Source organism: Atractosteus spatula, chromosome 8 (genome assembly GCF_055471065.1).
Source record: "Atractosteus spatula isolate fAtrSpa1 chromosome 8, fAtrSpa1.hap1, whole genome shotgun sequence".
Lineage (NCBI taxonomy): Eukaryota > Metazoa > Chordata > Actinopteri > Semionotiformes > Lepisosteidae > Atractosteus > Atractosteus spatula.
In genome coordinates, this window is record NC_142713.1 from 59,325,028 (window position 1) to 59,345,362 (window position 20,335).

General features: G+C 52.5%; 1 protein-coding gene across 2 annotated transcripts; it reads right to left on the minus strand.

The window, feature by feature from the left end:
• Positions 1-223: 223 nt before the first annotated feature.
• On the minus strand, positions 224-19,248 carry sult4a1 (sulfotransferase family 4A, member 1). 2 transcript variants are annotated; one of them, XR_016091458.1, is made up of 8 exons: positions 18,830-19,157; positions 7,741-7,871; positions 7,145-7,225; positions 6,252-6,378; positions 5,672-5,766; positions 4,900-5,038; positions 2,352-2,474; positions 224-1,663 (listed from the first exon to the last, which is right to left on the minus strand). XR_016091458.1 is itself a non-coding variant. In XM_088923158.1 (7 exons), exons 1-7 carry the CDS (start codon positions 18,996-18,998, stop codon positions 1,551-1,553), a joined length of 855 nt encoding a protein of 284 aa, XP_088779284.1. In that variant the 5' UTR covers positions 18,999-19,248; the 3' UTR covers positions 224-1,550. The 2 variants fall into 2 exon arrangements, 1 of the variants encoding a protein (XP_088779284.1); XM_088923158.1 differs by lacking the exon at positions 2,352-2,474 and having other exon boundaries at positions 18,830-19,248.
• Between the last annotated feature and the right edge of the window lie 1,087 nt (positions 19,249-20,335).

Here is a 20,335-nt window from a genome sequence, read left to right on the forward strand (position 1 = left end):
CATTGTCTTCTGGTCTTTTCTGTTCTGTATCCAGGACATGAATGGTCACTTGCATTGTTAAGCACCTTGGGGGCAAGCTTGTTGCGAAAGGCGCTGCATAAAAATACATTGATTTTAATTGAATAATTTTCTACTGATGGTCAGGTTATATGTTTCTTAACGGACGCCTTATAACAACACCTCGCTACTTCTGTCTGCTCTAGGAAGTGACACATCACAAGACGCAGGGGGCCGAAGACTTATTTATTAATAAACCAGCAAGCCAGAAAGGAAAGTACAGTGCATAGGAATGTGCACGATAACCAAACAATATAAAAAATAGAACCGAAACTGTGCACCAGTAAAACAGACCAGGTAACGGAGAAAAGTGCTATTGAGTCTAGCCATGCCGTTAGAAACGTCACCGACAACATCTGGGCAAGCTATGTACAGCCACACCATAAAGACATTCAAAAGTGTCTAACTGTGCAGTAGGGGGCCGGTGGGACCTCCAGCCTGTGTAGTGTTCAAGGACGCTATGGACACCAGAGAGGAATCTTCCCAATAATGTGGTGCGGGCAGGGTCCTTACGCTGGGCTGCCATGTCTGAGGGTGGGGTGCAGTGTCCAGTCGCAGAGCGACAGCGGGGGTCAGCTCAGCGTGTGGCCCTGTGGTCGCGTCTCTGCGGGACCCTGGCAGCTCCTGTAACGCGGGTTCGTCACGAGGCCGGACTGAACGTCCTGTGGAGCGGTGGGTCGGGGCTGGCCGCGCTGTGCCAGAGATGGGAGTCACGGCACCTTGCTGCCCTGCCTGCGGCGCCGCAGATGAGCATAACAGCGGTCAGGCTGAAAGGGGGGAAGCGGTTGCGCCACGGTCACGCTGTTCGGTTCGTCTGGCCGGCTGCATTTCCAGGAATTCTCAAAGCAGAACTTCCTAGCAAAGCAGCTGTGGTGGCGGGGGGGGGGCAGATGGCTTCAGCGTGGGCAGCGTTAATCTGACCGCGGCCAGGCTCCAGAGCAGCAGGCACACGCAAGGGCCTGGCTCTGCGCACAGCAGCCTGGGAAAGCCAACGGCAGGGGCCACAGCAGGCGTGCTGTCCGCGAGGGCAGACTCATCACACTGCTGCTGGGGGGGGGGGGCGAGGGGAATCTCAACACTGTTCCTGGGAGGCCCGGCTTTTACTGCAGCAGTCGAACCCTGAGATTCTTCCAGCACACCGTGCAACAACTGACACTGGCGAACGGAAAATGAATCATGTTTCGGGGGCCTGTTTAATAACCATTACAGCTGGATGCCGGAGTACACCTTGAAATTCACCTCCTAAAAAACGATTATGCAGGGCAGTGCCATTGGCTTATGCAAAGCTGGGTAAATATACCATCATATGTCTAGAATAGAAAGATGAATGATTGATTATACAGTAAGATTAAAACAGCAACTGAAGATCCAGGAGTCTCTACTGAAGTCTACGTGCTGTGACACAAGATGGGAGTAGCCAGCTGATCCAGCGGGTTTGTAGGAAGAGGAAGCGATGCAGTCGGGTCTGTGGTTTCCATGCAGCTGGAGGATCTTCACAGGCTGAAGTCGAAGGTCAGGTCCGACTTGCCCATCTTCTGCTTGTAGACCGCGTCGAACTTCTCGTTCATCGAGACGGTGAAGATGTCCTTCCACAGGCCCACGCGCCCTGTGAACGGGGTTACAGAGAGAACAGGGTCACAGGAGCGCCTCTTCCCCTGGGGGCTCTCAGCTCTCAGGCCACAGGGTGGGCAGGGGTTCGAGACACCTGCTCTACTCAGGTTTCAGGAAGACAACTTCCATTATAGCACTAACCTCGTTCAGAAGCTTTCTTATTTAGCACCCAACAAACAGAAAGCCATTTCACCCCCAGACGGGCTCTCACACAGTATTTATTACACATCTAAAGAGGCTTTCCTGTTGCTAGTGCATAAGGGGAAAATAAAGGAGCTTCATGGAGAATGAATTACTGTTCCCCGGTAATTACTACGCTGCAGAGTAAAACAAGCAGAAAAGGTGAAAAACAGCACCTGACACAACACGCCCCCATCCAACTCCCACTTCCAAACAGACCAAAATCTTTTGAGAACTTGTACACCAAAAATCGATCCCATTGAACAAAACGAGATGGGCTGCAGAATCTTTCATCTTGTGCTGGTCTTCTTGAAGACGTGCCAACTGATTCCCATGTCGGGGTACGGCGGGATTCTAAGTTTACTGAAAGGTGTACAAAATAAACAATTGACAACACTGCGCAGTGTGGTTTCCTCTTTGCAGGAACTGTGAACGCCTTCCTGCCTGTCCTCATGGGCAGTAAACCGCTGCCTCTCGCTGCACAGCTCAGGAGCACCACTCACCTCGACCAGAGCGCTGGATCCCACCCCTGCACCTCTACTGCAGGACTGCAGGAAACAAGCCCCTACAGACTTGGCACTTTACAGCCCAATGTCAACGCCTCTCCAACTCAAGTGATCCATGCACTAAAAGAAAGGGAATGGAGGGGGAAACAAATCTAACAGAAATAAACGATAAACAATAAACACATGGAGGTCAGAAAGTATGAAGCAAAAAAAAATGAACAAAATGATGCAATTTAGTTACGACAATAATCTTTAAAAGTAACTGTACGAACATAAACTAAAAACACAGAGTAAAAAAGGATCCTATGAATGGCAGAAAACAAAATCATAATGATATTAACGAGATTGCATCATGAAAAAAATAAATAACCGAACACTATACACGTATAAAAGTGGCGTGCTCTGGGGATTTTCAGTCTCCCTGCCGTTTCTCGTCACACTCTCCTTTCTGTTGTCTCCAGAATGGCCAGCAGGTGGCGGAGTACCACCTGGCAGTAATACACCGCACACTCGGCTTTGTGCTGCTGGAATTCCTGTATTTAATAGGATAATCCTGTATCCTGGAAGGGACAGTTGAGAAAAACAAGCACACCATGGGAAACGGGCTTGCATATCAGGCCATGTACCTCCGTTTATATAAGTTTCAGTTTGTAGAGGGAAGCGCATTTAAAATTAAAAACAGGAGGCACTGTTCACACAGTAGGAGCCTGGAACAAGCCTCCCATCCATGCTGTCAAAACTAGTACCCCGTATTTTTTTACTATTAGCAACCAAACAAGATGGGTGGTCTGAAGTTCTGAATGATACAGTAATAAGATAAGATTAGAGAAGATGACTTTATTGGCCATATACAATTTCTTGCATTAGGAATTTGTCTTTCCGCAGACCCCAGCTTGCTCTCCATGAGACACACAGACAGGGAGAGAAACTTGGGGTCAGAGCGCTGGGTCAGCCATTTATACGGCGCCCCTGGAGCAGTTGGGGTTAAGGGCCTTGCTCAGGGGCCCAATGGAGTAGGATTCCTCTGCCGGCTGCGGGATTTGAACCAGCAACCTTCCAGCCACAGGGGCAGATCCTGAACCACAGAGCCACGCAGAGGGGGGCAGGAGAAGAAGGGGAGCAGCAGAGGGGGCAAGAGAGCAGGGGGCAGGAGAGGAAGGGGAGCAGCAGAGGGGCAGGAGAGCAGGGGGCAGGAGGGGCAGGAGAGGAGGGGGAGCAGCAGAGGGGCAGGAGAGCAGGGGGCAGGAGAAGAGGGGGAGCAGTGGGGGGCAGGAGAGGAGAGGAGGAGCAACGCGGGGCAGGTCTGAATGGCCTTCTCTCATCTGAAGCCTCTCTTACATTCTGAATGATACAGTAATAACAGCAGGTTAGCAAGGTAAAGGTGTGTCCAGTGAGATTTATGGTTGCACTAAACTGTATCTTGCACTGTAATGGAAGACTAACTCAACTCAAACCAACACTGAAACTGAGACGTTCTCAGTGCGATATTGAAGGGGTCAGGAGAGTGAGCATCCTAGCTTGCCATGTGACATCCCTGCCTATCTGAAGAGGTGGCATGACAGGGCAGAGCTCACCGCCAGCTGAACTGAGCCCATAAACCTGATTGCAGCTCAGGCAGTGGCTGTGGCTACACCCAGGTGGAAGGTCAGCCAGACCTGCAGAGTCAGCACATCTCCTTGCCAAGGGAAGTCAGGTTCATGTGCGCTCAAACTGTGGGACAGATATCGCCCTAGCTGCTTTCAGAGGTAAGAGGAAAAACTCTTTAAAATTACTTTCGTTAAAACAATATTGCAACATATTTTAGTAAAGGGGTTGTAGCCGGCTCCATCTTTAAAAAACGCTGGCTCCAGGAATCTGGGCATGTTGAAAATCCACGATGACAGCAACTTTGAAGTGCAAGAGGTTTCATGCAGGAGTTTTTGCAGGTCTCACTCATCAAAGGCTAACACGAGAGAGGTTCCCCCACCACCACTGCTCCTAATGCCCACTGACACCACTGATTAATACCATGTGAGAATGTAGAATTTAACACATAACAAATAATATAATTAATGAACCTATTGACACCCAACGAGCCCATCTACAGTAGAGGCCTCCCTTCGGCGGTCTCTAGTGGCGGGTCAGGTGTTACTACAGTCCCTTTGCAGATAGGAATTGCACCTGCAGATTTGTTTGCTTCTCAAAATTTAGCATTGGGAAGAAAACCAATAAGAGGCAGCCGTTTTTAAATCTCTCACAAGAAATATCATGTTATCTAGTTTTCACACACTGCTCTAATGGCGGTACACAGCACATGTTGCTCCAAGCAAGGCAACAAGCCCAGGAACAGACCTAAATCTGAGTTAGATTAGTATATTGGGACTGGGCAATTAAACCATTTTTTTGCTTCTAGATGACATTTTTTTTGTAACTGTGATAATCGGAGAGACCCTACATGGTTCTTTGATGATTCAGCCATGATAAGCCAATGGCCATGAGCACCCCCCCGCCCTACCACTCTCTTCCTGTGTCACCCCACGTGGGGCAGGGGGGCAGCAGGACGTACCCCTGCAGATGGAGAGGGTCTCCGGGTTGCAGCACTGCTCTATCAGCTGGTGGCAGCTCTCCACCATGGACTCCAGCTGGGCCTTGTCACACGACACGCCCAGGAACCGCGCCAACTGCTCCACCAGGGTCGCGAGGTCCTGTCGGGGCAACACAGAGCTCAGCCTGCCAGCATCCACACTGCATCACAAGACTAATAACAATAATACTTCCTGACACTTATAAATTGCTTTTCTATACACCCCAGTCAAAGCTCTTTACAGGTCATGGGGATCCCCTCCACCACCCTGGTGTGCAGCCCCACCTGGATGATGCACCAGTCCGCTCCCCACACACCAGCTCTCAGTGGGGAGGAGAGCAGAGTGATGGAGCCAGTTCAGAGATGGGGGTTATTAGGAGGCCATGATTGGTAAATGCCAGGGGGAAATTTGGCCAGAACACCAGAGTAACCAGGGGGATTTTTAATGACCACAGAGAGTCAGGACCTCGGTTTTACTTCTCATCCGAAGAACGGTATCTTTATACAGTATAGTGTCCCCCTCACTGTACTGGGGCATTAGGACCCACACAGACCCCAGGGTGAGCGCCCCCTACTGGCCCCACTAACACCTCTTCCAGCAGCAGCCTTAGTTTTTCCCCAGGAGGTCTCACATCCAAGTACTGGCCAGGCTCACACCTGCTGAGCTGCAGTGGACTACCAGTTGTAAGCTGCAGGGTGATATGGCTGCTGGCATGCTCAGACACGTATAAGACAAGTAAGGTTACTCCAGTACCTTGTACATATCTTCATATTTCAAGAACAGCACATTGGAGTCCATTCGGTGCTCCCAGAATTCCTGCACGTGCTCAAACCAGGATCCATACCCCACTGCGGCAAGAGAGAGACGACACAGAGGTGTGATGGGAAAACACTGTGAGACATTGTTTCTCTCTACAGGACCAGCCTGTGCCCAGAATATGCAGGACCAGCCTGCTGCGTCCTTGGACTCGCCAGGGGCAGGCAGGAGAGCGCGAGGAGTACCCTAACCCTGCCTGGCATCAGGTCTTTTTTCCAACAGGAGTAAGCCGACTTGCAACAGTATCACTTCTTCAGCTCCCTCTCACCCCCTGTCTAGCTGCTTATTTTCCTGCTGCCCGTTTCCCATTACCCAGGCCAGCTGCTGCAATGACTTGTTCATGTTCAGCTGAAATAAACCGCGACATGAGGAGAGACACGTGTTAACGTTGCTCCTTAATCGACATTGTGTGAGGCTGACGTCCCACACCTCCAGGCCTGCAGCACGTACACATTTCACCAGGAGTAAACTACATTATCCAGGCTCCCAGGAAAGTGGAGCACTGCTTCATACTCACGCTTGTCATTCATGAACCGGCGGCAGAACTCCTGAAACGTCCCCCTGTAGCTCATGGTGCGCAGGGAGCGGTGGAACTGATAGTAGGACACCACCAGGTCTTTGGGGTTCCTGGCCATGTATATCACCTGGAAACAGCACAGCAGCTCAGACACAGCTCTAGAAGCTACACACAAGGCCAGGGCACATTGTAAACCATAAGACCAGCAAAAAGTGTTTGTTAAAAAAACCACTGAGATACACAGACCCAGCTGCTGTGCAAAAAACTTTCCATTGTGCGCTAGATATTGGAACGTCTGTGCTAGCCTGACCTCTTGTATTACAGAATGTACAAGGCAGACTGATACATGGTAAAAACACAACCTTCCAGCTGTTACATCAATAGCTCGCTGGGCACATTCGGAATGACATTGAGAACAAATAAAGTTTTCTGTGCATCAATAAAAATGGCAACATTTTATAGAAACCCAATAATTTAAAATACAACCCGATTCCTGCTGGTCTTTGGGAAGTGTTCTCTAACTATGCAAATCAGGACTGTAGCTTACAATTCCTGTTTCGGACATCAGACATCACGTTTCTTGAAAAACTTCCACTGTCGCCAATGAGGAAGAATACATCTGGAATATACCAGCACTGCGGGTCCTTATTATGGAGACCCTGTATCTCTTTCCAGACAAGCATCTAAAGGCAGTGAGCAGTGTTAAAACAGCTGGAATCTGGAGAATACTCCAACCTCAGCAGTGAACAGACTGGCCTGGGCAGTGTGTAGGCCGTGTACTGTGGATGCTGTGATATCGAATGGTCGTACTGGACTTGGAAACAGCCGGCGGCACAGAGCAAGTTTCAGAACCTGCAGTGCCCAGCTCTGCTGTCCGGCCAGCGCAGCCTCACCTTGGACTCTCCGTTGTGCATGGCGGTGGGCAGGAACCGGTAGGGCAGGTGGCTTTTGATCAGGCGAGGAGACGTCAGCTCCTGAAAGAGCAGCAGAGCAGAACCCCTGACATGGAAACCTGTTTCCTGTGGCCCACTGCCCACAGGTCTGACTTCTGACCTTTAGCACCCGTCTGTGCATCAGACTCTGCCCCCAGACTGCAGGAACGGCTTCGACCCGATAAGATCGGCTTAGATCAACAAAAGCAAGAAAAGGGCTCTTAACGTCCACTGTGTGTCACATTCCAAAATGTCTGTTTTTCTGCAAGTCACTTCCTAATAACAGGGAAGTGTCTGGAGGGGGAAAGGCTGGCTTCTATACACTGCAGTTACATCAGACCTGTTTCTACCCCGTAACTACTTTTCACAAGGGCTGCACTGCGCTCTGTGGAACGTGCAGGGGGAGGAGGAGGGAAACCTGCCATGCACGCAGTGAGCTTCCAGCCTCCTGCCACATTCCCAGCTCTGAGGGCTCAGTCATCTGTGGAACAGGGAGAGAGGAGCGTGGTGCCACATCCCGCCTCTGGGAGCGGGCCCAGGCCCACGGGGCGCGGTACCTGGATGATGTCGAGGCCCGGCTGGGGGTACTCCAGGACAGGCAGCTGCTCGTCGATGTTCATCAGCCCGATCTCATCTGGGTCCACGCCCTGGCTCACGAGGTACACCACCTCCTGCAGCAGGCTGGTCCCTGAGCACAGGGGGGACAGAGCCGTCAGTCCCGGGACACCAGAACACCGTACCGAAAGTAACATGCAGCCCATGCAGACACATATTCCATTCATGTTCCACATGAAACACTGTACTCCTTCCTCCTACTGCTCAATGTGGAATGAGCCTCTGCCTGTTATATCAAGCCTGCTGGCATTCAATTCTATTCAACAAATTCACGTCACAACCCACTGGAGCTCAGCAGGTGTGAGCCTGGTCAGTACCTGGATGGGAGACCTCCTGGGAAACACTAAGGTTGCTGCTGGAAGAGGTGTTAGTGGGGCCAGCAGGGGGCGCTCACCCTGCGGTCCATGTGGGTCCTAATGCCCCGGTATAGTGACAGGGACACTATACTGTAAACAGGCGCCGTCCTTAGGGTGAGACGTAAAACTGAGGTCCTGACTCTCTGTGGTCATTAAACAAATCCCAGGGCGTTTCTCAAAAAGAGTAGGGGTGTAACCCCGGCGTCCTGGCCAAATTTCGCATTGGCCCTTACCAATCATGGCCTCCTAATAATCCCCCTCTATGAACTGGCTCCATCACTCTGCTCTCCTCACTAATAGCTGATGTGTGGTGAGAGTACTGGTGCACTATGGCTCCCATCACATCATCCAGGTAGGGCTGCACACTGGTGGTGGTGGAGGGGATCCCCATGACCTGTAAAGTGCTTTTAGTGGACTGTCCAGAAAAGCACTATATAAGTGTAAGCAATTATTATTATTATTATTATTATTATTATTATTATTATTACTTATGATAATGGCTGTCCGCTGTCCTGAACCCAGTTTATTTCCATGGATGTTTTACAGAAATACGCAAATGTTAATTGGAAGCAGTAAGAAATCAGGCAATCTCTACATGCATTTAACATTTATTATTCATTCTGAATTCACGCCACGCAAAATACAGCATTAGAGGAACTTCTGCTGTGCCAGCGAAGATAGATCCTCCTTTAAAAGGGTTGTAAGGAACGTACAGAGCTGAAAAATACACCAGACACTTGGCCTGGCTCCAGAAATAATCAATAGCCAAACACAGTCAGCCCCTAGTCAGTAGTGATTTTGTGAGCAAACAGCAGCTTCCAAGAATATCCTATGCTGAATTATTAAGTAAATATCAGAGTGTAAAATTCATTATTTGGTACCAAAAACCTTAGAGACAATAACTGCATGAAGTCTGTGCCCCATGGAGCTCACCAGGCTCGTGGTGGAATCATTTCAGATGCTCTGCTGCAGTCACTTTAGGTTACTGTTTGCTCATGAGGTGTTCTGACTTATTGAGGTGCTCAGTGGCATTTCAATCAGGGGATTGACTGGGCCAGCCTGGGGATGTCTTGTTATTTCCCTGGTGTCGACTACAATTGAATGGGACAGTTCCAGAGGTGCCCATGCCGACCCAGGCCAGGCCAAAGCCCTCCTCCAGGCTTCACAGAAGAGGAGGCTGTGTGTGTTGTGTGAGAATCTGCAGCTCCTTTCTTTCTCCTCACTTCAATCTTTCACTTGCTTGGTAGAGGTTTATCGGGGTCACATTTGCCAACTCACAGCTGGCAGCCCACTGGAGCCCAGCAGGTGTGAGCCTGGGCAGCACCTGGATGGGAGACCTCCTGGGAAAAACAAAGGCTGCTTCTAGAAGAGGTGTTAGTGGAACCAGTAGGGGGCGCTCACCCTGTTGTCTGTGTGGGTCCTAATGCCCCAGTATAGTGACGGGGACACTATACTGTAAAAAGGCACCATCCTTCAGATGAGATATAAAACCAAGGTCCTGACTCTATGTGGCCATTAAAAATCTCAGGGTACTTCTCAAAAACAGTAGTGGTGTTACCCCAGTATCTTGGACAAATTTCCCCCTGGACTTTACCAATCATGGCCTCCTAATAACCCCCATCTCTGAACTGGCTTCATCACTCTGCTCTCCTCCCCACTGAGAGCTGGTATGTGGAGAGTGTACTGGTGCACTATGGCTGCCGTCGCGTCATCCAGGTGGGGCTGCACACTGGTGGTGGTGGAGGGGATCCCCATGACCTGTAAAGTATTTTGAGCGGACTGTCCAGGAAAGCGCTATATAAGTGTAAGCAATTATTATTATTATTACACCTGTCCAAAACACTTGGTTCCACATCTCTCCAGGCTCATCTCTGTACTTCAGAGCAAACCCCGAAGGCTGGTGGAGGTACCGCTGTCTTCTGCAGAGGATCACGATGCCGTGTGGCTGTGTGGAGTTCATGTACACTTTGATTCTTGTATCTGAATACAGAAACATCCGTTTTGGGGGGGGTGGGGATGGGGTGTCACACTTTCTGGGTGGGATTTTTCCTGCGGAAGAAACTGCCTGGAAGTGAAACCAGGAAGGGGGATTGTGGATCAGCCATATGGTTCCCTACGCCCGGGATTGCATCTGGTGGCTCTTCTCTATAGTGATTCCAGAACAGCAATATTTTTTTTTGGTGATGTGGTGACCATAAAGGTTCTAAAAATGAATATCAATAAATATAGTTCGTTAAAAAAACGAGACGAAATAGCTTGCTGTTCTGGTTCTTCTTTACTCAGTCTGCTCTGTCACTTTGTGATACTGGGTTTGCTTTTCAGGGCAACAGTGCCTCCTACAGGACCTGCAGTCCTGGGCCCGGGGTCATCTTTCCAGCCCAGCTCACTTATTTAGTGAAGCCAAGTCTAGTCTTAATGACTCAAGACCGGTGTCCTGTCGAACTCCCAGTCAAAGAGGCCTGTAAAGGCTCTGGGCCTATGAACCCTCACACACAGCTACAGCGCCAACAGGTCAGGTGAGCATGAGGCCACGCCCCTCAGCAGCCTCAAGGTGTCAAAGTACCGTGCTGGAGCCAGTTTCACTTTCACACAGCCGGACTCTGGAAATGTGATTGGGTGGGAGGGGGGCATCTGTAGGCTCAATGGTCAAAGGTGCTAGGAGCAGACTTTGTTTTTCTTGTGTAATAAGGAGGAAATACACCATCACTATGCTTTGCTTTAGACTTCAGACCCGAACAGATCGAAGGGAAAATCCTGAACCGAAAAAAAAACCTGGAAAACAACAGGCTTGAAGGGGTTGTCTGGGTGAGGAAAGCAGATCAATCAGGCTTTTCAGGGCTGGGAGAGGTGCTCACTGCCTGGGACCCAGCAGTGTTAGTAAAGGTACTGCAATCACAGTGCAGACCTGTCACAGGGCACGCACACTCCCCAACACTGCAATCACAGTGCAGAACTGTCACAGGGCACGCACACTCCCCAACACTGCAATCACAGTGCAGAACTGTCACAGGGCACGCACACTCCCCAACACTGCAATCACAGTCCAGAACTGTCACAGAGCACACACACTCCCCAACACTGCAATCACAGTGCAGAACTGTCACAGGGCACGCACACTCCCCAACACTGCAATCACAGTGCAGACCTGTCACAGGGCACGCACACTCCCCAACACTGCAATCACAGTGCAGACCTGTCACAGGGCACGCACACTCCCCAACACTGCAATCACAGTGCAGAACTGTCACAGGGCACGCACAGTCCCCAACACTGCAATCACAGTGCAGACCTGTCACAGGGCACGCACAGTCCCCAACACTGCAATGACAGTGCAGACCTGTCACAGGGCACGCACACTCCCCAACACTGCAATCACAGTGCAGACCTGTCACAGGGCACGCACACTCCCCAACACTGCAATCACAGTGCAGACCTGTCACAGGGCACGCACACTCCCCAACACTGCAATCACAGTGTAGAACTGTCACAGGGCACGCACAGTCCCCAACACTGCAATCACAGTGCAGACCTGTCACAGGGCACGCACAGTCCCCAACACTGCAATCACAGTGCAGACCTGTCACAGGGCACTCACACTCCCCAACACTGCAATCACAGTGCAGACCTGTCACAGGGCACGCACACTCCCCAACACTGCAATCAAAGTGCAGACCTGTCACAGGGCACGCACACTCCCCAACACTGCAATCACAGTGCAGAACTGTCACAGGGCACGCACACTCCCCAACACTGCAATCACAGTGCAGACCTGTCACAGGGCACGCACACTCCCCAACACTGCAATCACAGTGCAGACCTGTCACAGGGCACGCACACTCCCCAACACTGCAATCAAAGTGCAGACCTGTCACAGGGCACGCACACTCCCCAACACTGCAATCACAGTGCAGAACTGTCACAGGGCACGCACACTCCCCAACACTGCAATCACAGTGCAGACCTGTCACAGGGCACGCACACTCCCCAACACTGCAATGACAGTGCAGACCTGTCACAGGGCACGCACAGTCCCCAACACTGCAATCACAGTACAGAACTGTCACAGGACACACACAGTCCCCAACACTGCAATCACAGTGCAGAACTGTCACAGGGCACGCACACTCCCCAACACTGCAATCACAGTGCAGAACTGTCACAGGGCACGCACACTCCCCAACACTGCAATCACAGTGCAGACCTGTCACAGGGCACGCACAGTCCCCACCACTGCAATCAAAGTGCAGACCTGTCACAGGGCACGCACAGTCCCCAACACTGCAATCACAGTGCAGAACTGTCACAGAGCACGCACACTCCCCAACACTGCAATCACAGTGCAGACCTGTCACAGAGCACACACACTCCCCAACACTGCAATCACAGTGCAGACCTGTCACAGGGTACGCACACTCCCCAACACTGCAATCAAAGTGCAGACCTGTCACAGGGCACGCACACTCCCCAACACTGCAATCACAGTGCAGAACTGTCACAGGGCACGCACACTCCCCAACACTGCAATCACAGTGCAGACCTGTCACAGGGCACGCACACTCCCCAACACTGCAATCACAGTGCAGAACTGTCACAGGGCACGCACAGTCCCCAACACTGCAATCACAGTGCAGAACTGTCACAGGACACACACAGTCCCCAACACTGCAATCACAGTGCAGAACTGTCACAGGGCACGCATACTCCCCAACACTGCAATCACAGTGCAGAACTGTCACAGGGCACGCACACTCCCCAACACTGCAATCACAGTGCAGACCTGTCACAGGGCACGCACACTCCCCAACACTGCAATCACAGTGCAGAACTGTCACAGGGTACGCACAGTCCCCACCACTGCAATCAAAGTGCAGACCTGTCACAGGGCACGCACAGTCCCCAACACTGCAATCACAGTGCAGAACTGTCAAAGAGCACGCACACTCCCCAACACTGCAATCACAGTGCAGACCTGTCACAGAGCACACACACTCCCCAACACTGCAATCACAGTGCAGACCTGTCACAGGGTACGCACACTCCCCAACACTGCAATCACAGTGCAGAACTGTCACAGGGCATGCACACTCCCCAATACTGCAATCACAGTGCAGGACTGTCACAGGGCACTCACACTCCCCAACACTGCAATCACAGTGCAGAACTGTCACAGGGCACTCACACTCCCCAACACTGCAATGACAGTGCAGACCTGTCACAGGGCATGCACAGTCCCCAACACTGCAATGACAGTGCAGACCTGTCACAGGGCACACACAGTCCCCAACAATGCAATCACAGTGCAGAACTGTCACAGGGCACGCACACTCCCCAACACTGCAATCACAGTGCAGAACTGTCACAGGGCACACACACTCCCCAACACTGCAATCACAGTGCAGAACTGTCACAGGGCACGCACACTCCCCAACACTGCAATCACAGTGCAGAACTGGCATCATCATCTCATCATACTAACAGCTTCCAGCATCACAACTGCAGTCTGGATTCTGCACTCCAGACAGTTCTCACAAGCACTTCATGTCCAATTACATACATGATGCAGACATCACTCATTATTGAGCCCAGATTTGGGAAAGGAAATACAAATGAAACAAAATCACCAGTATCGCCATTTGTTTGAAAAGCTAACATGATTTTCAATCAAATGCATTACCTAGTTCTAAAATTATAAAATGTTAAGCTTCATAAGCTGATTATGGGGTGATTAGAGCATTTTATCCATAGAACTGTGCTGCATAAGATGCATTTTGAATTGAAAATTTTGTGGGACAAAATTAAGCTGGGTTAATAGTTGTTCAGTGCATAGTAACCATTCCATTCCCACTTCCTGAATTGCAGCAGGGTCACAGAGTTCCCAGCGTCATGCCGGAACGCTGCTGATCAGACGAACAGATCACATCCCTCACTGTTCGTCCCAGCACCAGGAGGACTTCAGACATGCTGGAAGCAGAATAAAATGTTTCCCAAAGTAGATAACAGTATACAGTAAGTAATCTAATTTGTTTAGATTTACTTTCATAAGCTTCAGAATTCATATCCCATAAGACAGAGGAGATTCTTAATGAGATTCAGTCCATTATCACCACAGAGGCCAGACGTAGGCGCCATTCAAGGCCTCCAGGCCTCCAGGCCACACCAGGCCACACCAGGACTTCAAACGTTCCAATCAGTCAAGTACTGAACTGAGAACTGAGAGCTGACCTCTCCTGCGGTACATACCTGCTGATGGTTACTGTGTGTATTGCTCAAGAAAACACATTTTTGCAGTGTGTGTATCATCCACAACGTGACAGGAGTCACACAGCTCCTCTCTGTGGGCTGCAGAACAGCTTCTGCGTGCTCAGTCAAGAACTGCAACCTCAGTGAAAGAGGAAGCTGCTCCTAGCGTGACTGATCTCTCTGCACACACACCACTGCTGAGCAATGCAGTAACAGCCAGGTAGGATTCTACATCTCTGGGACAAAGCGCTTTGCTGTAGACAGAGAAGGAGCTGAGAAAACACTCACTGTATATAAACACCTTGCTGCTCGGCCCCTACTCCTGCGCGCTGCTCAGCCCCCCCTCCTGCTCGCTGCTCGACCCCTCCTCCTGCTCGCTGCTCAGCCACTCCCCTCCTGCGTGCTGCTTGGCCCCCCCTCCTGCACGCTGCTCAGCCTCCCCCCTCCTGCGCGCTGCTCGGCCCCTCCTCCTGCGCGCTGCTCGGCCCCCCTCCTGCACGCTGCTCGGCCCCTCCTCCTGCTCGCTGCTCGGCCCCCCTCCTCCTGCGTGCTGCTCGGCCCCACCTCCTGCGCGCTGCTCGACCCCCCTCCTGCGCGCTGCTCAGCCTTCCCCACTCCTGGGCGCTGCTCGGCCCCTCCTCCTGCTCGCTGCTCGGCCCCTCTTCCTGCACGCTGCTCAGCCTCCCTCCTCCTGCACGCTGCTCAGCCTCCCCCCTCCTGCTCGCTGCTCGGCCCCTCCTCCTGCGTGCTGCTCGGCCAATCCTCCTGCGCGCTGCTAGGCCCCTCTTCCTGCGCGCTGCTCAGCCTCCCCCCTCCTGGGCGCTGCTCGGCCCCTCCTCCTGCGCGCTGCTCGGCCCCCCTCCTGCACACTGCTCGGCCCCTCCTCCTGCTCGCTGCTCGGCCCCCCTCCTTCGCTGCTCGGCCCCTCCTCCTGCGCGCTGCTCGGCCCCCCTCCTGCACGCTGCTCGGCCCCTCCTCCTGCGGGCTGCTCAGCCTCCCCCCTCCTGGCCGCTGCTCGGCCCCTCCTCCTGCGCGCTGCTAGGCCCCTCTTCCTGCGCGCTGCTCAGCCTCCCCCCTCCTGCGCGCTGCTCAGCCTCCCCCCTCCTGGGCGCTGCTCGGCCCCCCTCCTGCACGCTGCTCGGCCCCTCCTCCTGCTCGCTGCTCGGCCCCCCTCCTGCGCTGCTCGGCCCCTCCTCCTGCACGCTGCTTGGCCCCTCCTCCTCCGCGCTGCTCGGCCCCTCTTCCTGCGCGCTGCTCAGCCTCCCCCCTCCTGGGCGCTGCTCGGCCCCTCCTCCTGCGCGCTGCTCGGCCCCTCCTCCTGCTCGCTGCTCGGCCCCCCTCCTGCGCTGCTCGGCCCCTCCTCCTGCGCGCTGCTCGGCCCCTCTTCCTGCGCGCTGCTCAGCCTCCCTCCTCCTGCACGCTGCTCAGCCTCCCCCCTCCTGCACGCTGCTCAGCCTCCCTCCTCCTGCGTGCTGCTCGGCCCCTCCTCCTGCGTGCTGCTCGGCCCCTCCTCCTGCGCGCTGCTCTGCCCGTCCTCCTGCTCGCTGCTCGGCCCCCCTCCTGCGCGCTGCTCGGCCCCTCCTCCTGCGGGCTGCTCAGCCTCCCCCCTCCTGGCCGCTGCTCGGCCCCTCCTCCTGCGCGCTGCTAGGCCCCTCTTCCTGCGCGCTGCTCAGCCTCCCCCCTCCTGCGCGCTGCTCAGCCTCCCCCCTCCTGGGCGCTGCTCAGCCTCCCCCCTCCTGCGCGCTGCTCAGCCTCCCCCCTCCTGGGCGCTGCTCGGTCCCTCCTCCTGCGCGCTGCTCGGCCCCCCTCCTGCACGCTGCTCGGCCCCTCCTCCTGCTCGCTGCTCGGCCCCCCTCCTGCGCTGCTCGGCCCCTCCTCCTGCGCGCTGCTCGGCCCCTCTTCCTGCGCGCTGCTCGGCCCCTCCTCCTGCGGGCTGCTCAGCCTCCCCCCTCCTGGCCGCTGCTCGGCCCCTCCTCCTGCGCGCTGCTAGGCCCCTCTTCCTGCGCGCTGCTCAGCCTCCCCCCTCCTGCGCGCTGCTCAGCCTCCCCCCTCCTGGGCGCTGCTCAGCCTCCCCCCTCCTGCGCGCTGCTCAGCCTCCCCCCTCCTGGGCGCTGCTCGGTCCCTCCTCCTGCGCGCTGCTCGGCCCCCCTCCTGCACGCTGCTCGGCCCCTCCTCCTGCTCGCTGCTCGGCCCCCCTCCTGCGCTGCTCGGCCCCTCCTCCTGCGCGCTGCTCGGCCCCTCTTCCTGCGCGCTGCTCGGCCCCTCCTCCTGCGGGCTGCTCAGCCTCCCCCCTCCTGGCCGCTGCTCGGCCCCTCCTCCTGCACGCTGCTCGGCCCCCCTCCTGCACTGCTTGGCCCCTCCTCCTGCGCGCTGCTCTGCCTGTCCTCCTGCGCGGTGTCTGCAGGACAGGCCCCAGGCCAGGATTGCTGCCCCCCCCCCCCAGCACAAGAAGCTTTCTGATAATGGAAGAGTTAGGCAGCCTGTATACCACAGCACTCCGGGATATCGTATGACCAGCGCACTCCAGACAGCCGAGGCTCGGACTCTAAAATCTAATATGCAACCAAAGAGCACTCAGATGTCACGTTCTGAGGTGCAGAGGCTCCAGTACAGGACTAGTCAAGCTGAGGGCTAAGGAGGCCAAACTGCACAACTCTGTTCCTGTTTTCTCCACAGAGAGAGGATGGGAATCAGTCCAGAGAGACCGGGTCCTTGGGATGCCATGGCAACCGAGGGCGTCAGTAAAACTGCCAGTGCAGGCACGATGCAGTTCTTAAAGAGGAGGATGAATGAGAGTGCTTTTTCACCAACAGCTTGATTTACCCAGTTCGACACAGACCTGCTTCTACTTTGCCCTAAAGCTTCTCGAACACCTCATTAAGAGACTGAAGCAGCATCTCTGAGATGCTTTCTGTTTTCCAGAAGACAATCTCTGCACAGCTGTGTGTCCTTTCAGTGATTCTTTTTAAACACCACATCAAGGACAGGAAACAGGATTTTATATCTGTGAAGCTCAGTCCACAGTTGTGAAGCACTAAAGAGGGTCCCCAGAAGCTACCTGCAGGCACCGTGTGCGCAGGGGTCAGAGTGGGGTCTTCTCAGTGGAAGATCGCCTCAGTCTAAAGCGTCACCACTGCGGTGGAACAGGAGCCTACCTCTGTGCTCCCTGGCTATGACTGCCAGGAGCTGTGCACGATTAACTACAGGATCAAGGCCTCCCTGCAAGCACATCGCCCACACAAACACAGTGCAGTAATGGAGACAACTCCGACCAAACCCACAACATCCTCGCACTACAACAAAACCCCTTTCTACGATTAGAAAGAGCATACTGTAGCAGCATTATTCTCATTTCAGTTCATGAACAAGGACGGCACTTTAATTGTTCCGGTTGTGTGGTAGCCATACGAAACTCTTATTTCCCTGACCGAGATCTCATGCTTCCCAGAGCCTCCGAACAGACTGCTGACTGCAGGCTCAGTTCCCAGCCCGCTGCATGGCCAAACAGCTTTTCCGGCCAGCAGCCTTTCCTGTGCTCCTACGATCACAGACTCGGCCACTGGCTTCAACACACACACCGTGGGCTTCTGTTGATGGATGTCATGGGTTGAGCAGGCCTCATCATTATCTGAACGCCTTCACTGCATATTTAGTAACACAAGTTATCACAATTGTCAAGAGGGATCCCAAGAAGCCCTTAGAGTTTAGAAAGTCAAGTTTTAACACCACTCAAAACCAGAGATCAAACAATAAGAACGCCAGCAGGTTCCTATAACAAATAATTAAAAATCCGGTTGGACTCTATTCAAAATGACGCATGTGCGCGTCTGTTATCTCTTCAGACCACAGGGATAAGGTATACAAGGCTCTTAGTCCCTATATTTAGGTAGATAAATCTAAACAGCCCATTAAAAGTCAGGGCCTTTTCCGCGCCAACAAGGAACAGATTATTCTTCTGGAACATGAAATTGCTAAACAGGGCCGATCATGACATCAATGATAAAAAAAAATACGTCTTCTGGCTCAACGCGTTTTTTCGACGTGCTGAAATACCCCAAAGCCTATAGACTGTTCTTGCTAGGCGCTGCAGGCAAAAGCGCCGTTCAAGGCATCGCTACATTAAATATAAATAATGGAAACGAAACTGCGTACAAGGAGAATGTAACAAGTGTTTCAGAAACACGATGATGCAGGCGGTACTTCGGGGTCCGGGAATGACTGAACCACGGGGGGGAACCCGAACCCATCCCAAACCCACACGCAATCTTTCATCTTTCATCTTTCATCAGAAACCGTGTCAGCATTAAAAACGGAAATCGGTCAATGGCGATTCTGTCCTCCTGCATCGGTCGGGTGCGGAGGTCAACTAAGACGGCACCCCCCGGAGCCGCTCCTCGCCGGCTGGGGCGTCTGGGGGGTGCGGCGCCGTGCGTACCTGACTTGGGGTAGGTGACGATCCATATGTCACTGTTCCGGAGGGAGAAGTTCGCGATCTCCTCCATCTTCCCCCGGCAGAAGGGAGGGAGCCGCACGCCATTGTACTCGAAGTATTTGCTCTCGAACTCTATCGGGGTGCTCGGGGTCTCCGCCTCGCTCTCCGCCATCCCGGTGCCTGCCGCGCCCGCGGAACCGAGGGGGTAACGGGTCAGAGTCGGTGGACCGAACAGCGGGGCGAGCTGCTTCCAGGATCTCCGACCTTCAGCGAATCAGAGCCGGGCGAAGTGATGTAATGGGACCCGCTCGCTGATGCTCCGGATGACGCCGCCGCCAGCCTGCGGGACGGCTGTTCAGGCGCTCAGTTCGCTTAAGGGCGACTGATGTGGGGGGTTTTATTTTGTTTTTGTTTCCTTCTTCCTAACTTGTATATTCGTTTTTATTTGAACACCAGAAATACGCCCCCCCCCCCCCAAAAAAAGGAGACAATATTAAAATACTGTAGATACAGAAATAGACACTTAACGGCCAGAGGAATTCACAATTCTAAAAGCTAAAACTGAATCGTTTTACATATTGCCATTGTGCCTTGCCCTTTGATTCTTTAAATTTCTAACAGAATTTAAATAAAAAAGAGATTCACCTTTAAAAGCATGAATAGAGGGAGCAGTATTAGACCATTTACTTCTGTGGATGAAGTATTGAGTCTAAATAATTAGGAGATTAATGATAAAAACATATCCTTTATCCAAATCAGATCTAACAAAATCTAAAATAATATCAAAATCTTTCAATTTAACATTTACCTTTAAATGTTGAACAATAACATCTGTCCAAAACGGTTTTGTATATATGCAGTTAACAAACAAATGTCAAAAAGATTCCTTCTCATTATTACAAAATACACAGAAGTCATCTTGTTCATGTTCAAATCTAGAAAGTGTCAATTTAACAGGATAAAATCTATGAACGATCGTAAATGAGATTTCTTTAACTTTATTTGTAAGACAGTATCTATCATCAATTGTCCAAACTAATTTCCAGTTTATACTCCTAAACATAGTATTCCAAAAGGAGACACAGGAAGGTATAAAATATGAATTGCACAAGTTCCTAATATAATTATTATTGCAATTTTTTAATCTTTTATATCTACTCCATCCAAAACGAAATGATCAGAGAAATCAGAAGATACTCTATTGGCATGGCCGAAACTAGCTCCAGTCTCACCACTTTCTCAGGAAGAGCATCAGAGGCGGATAATCTTCGCGACAGCGCGGTCCGGCGGTGTCCTGTGCGTTCGCGTCGTTGTGTCGTTGTTTCTTTTATTTCTTTTATTGGAGAGATTCATCCATCCAGGACATTTATGACAGACGGGGCTTGAGGAAAGCTCTAAGCATCATCAAAGACCCCACACACCCCAGCTACAGACTGCGTGACCCTCTACCATCTGGAAAACGGCACCGGAGCATTCGGGCCCGGACTACCAGACTAAACAGACCAGTTT

Bases quoted from the DNA above. Each gene is read 5' to 3' on its own strand.
- sult4a1 (XM_088923158.1), bottom strand. From the start codon at position 18,998: ATGGCGGAGAGCGAGGCGGAGACCCCGAGCACCCCGATAGAGTTCGAG. The intron at 6,379-7,144 runs GTGAGGCTGCGC...TGCTGTTTCCAG, and splicing joins TGCACAACGGAGAGTCCAAG to GTGATATACATGGCCAGGAA. The intron at 1,664-4,899 runs GTACGTCCTGCT...CCCCGTTCACAG, and splicing joins GACCCTCTCCATCTGCAGGG to GGCGCGTGGGCCTGTGGAAG.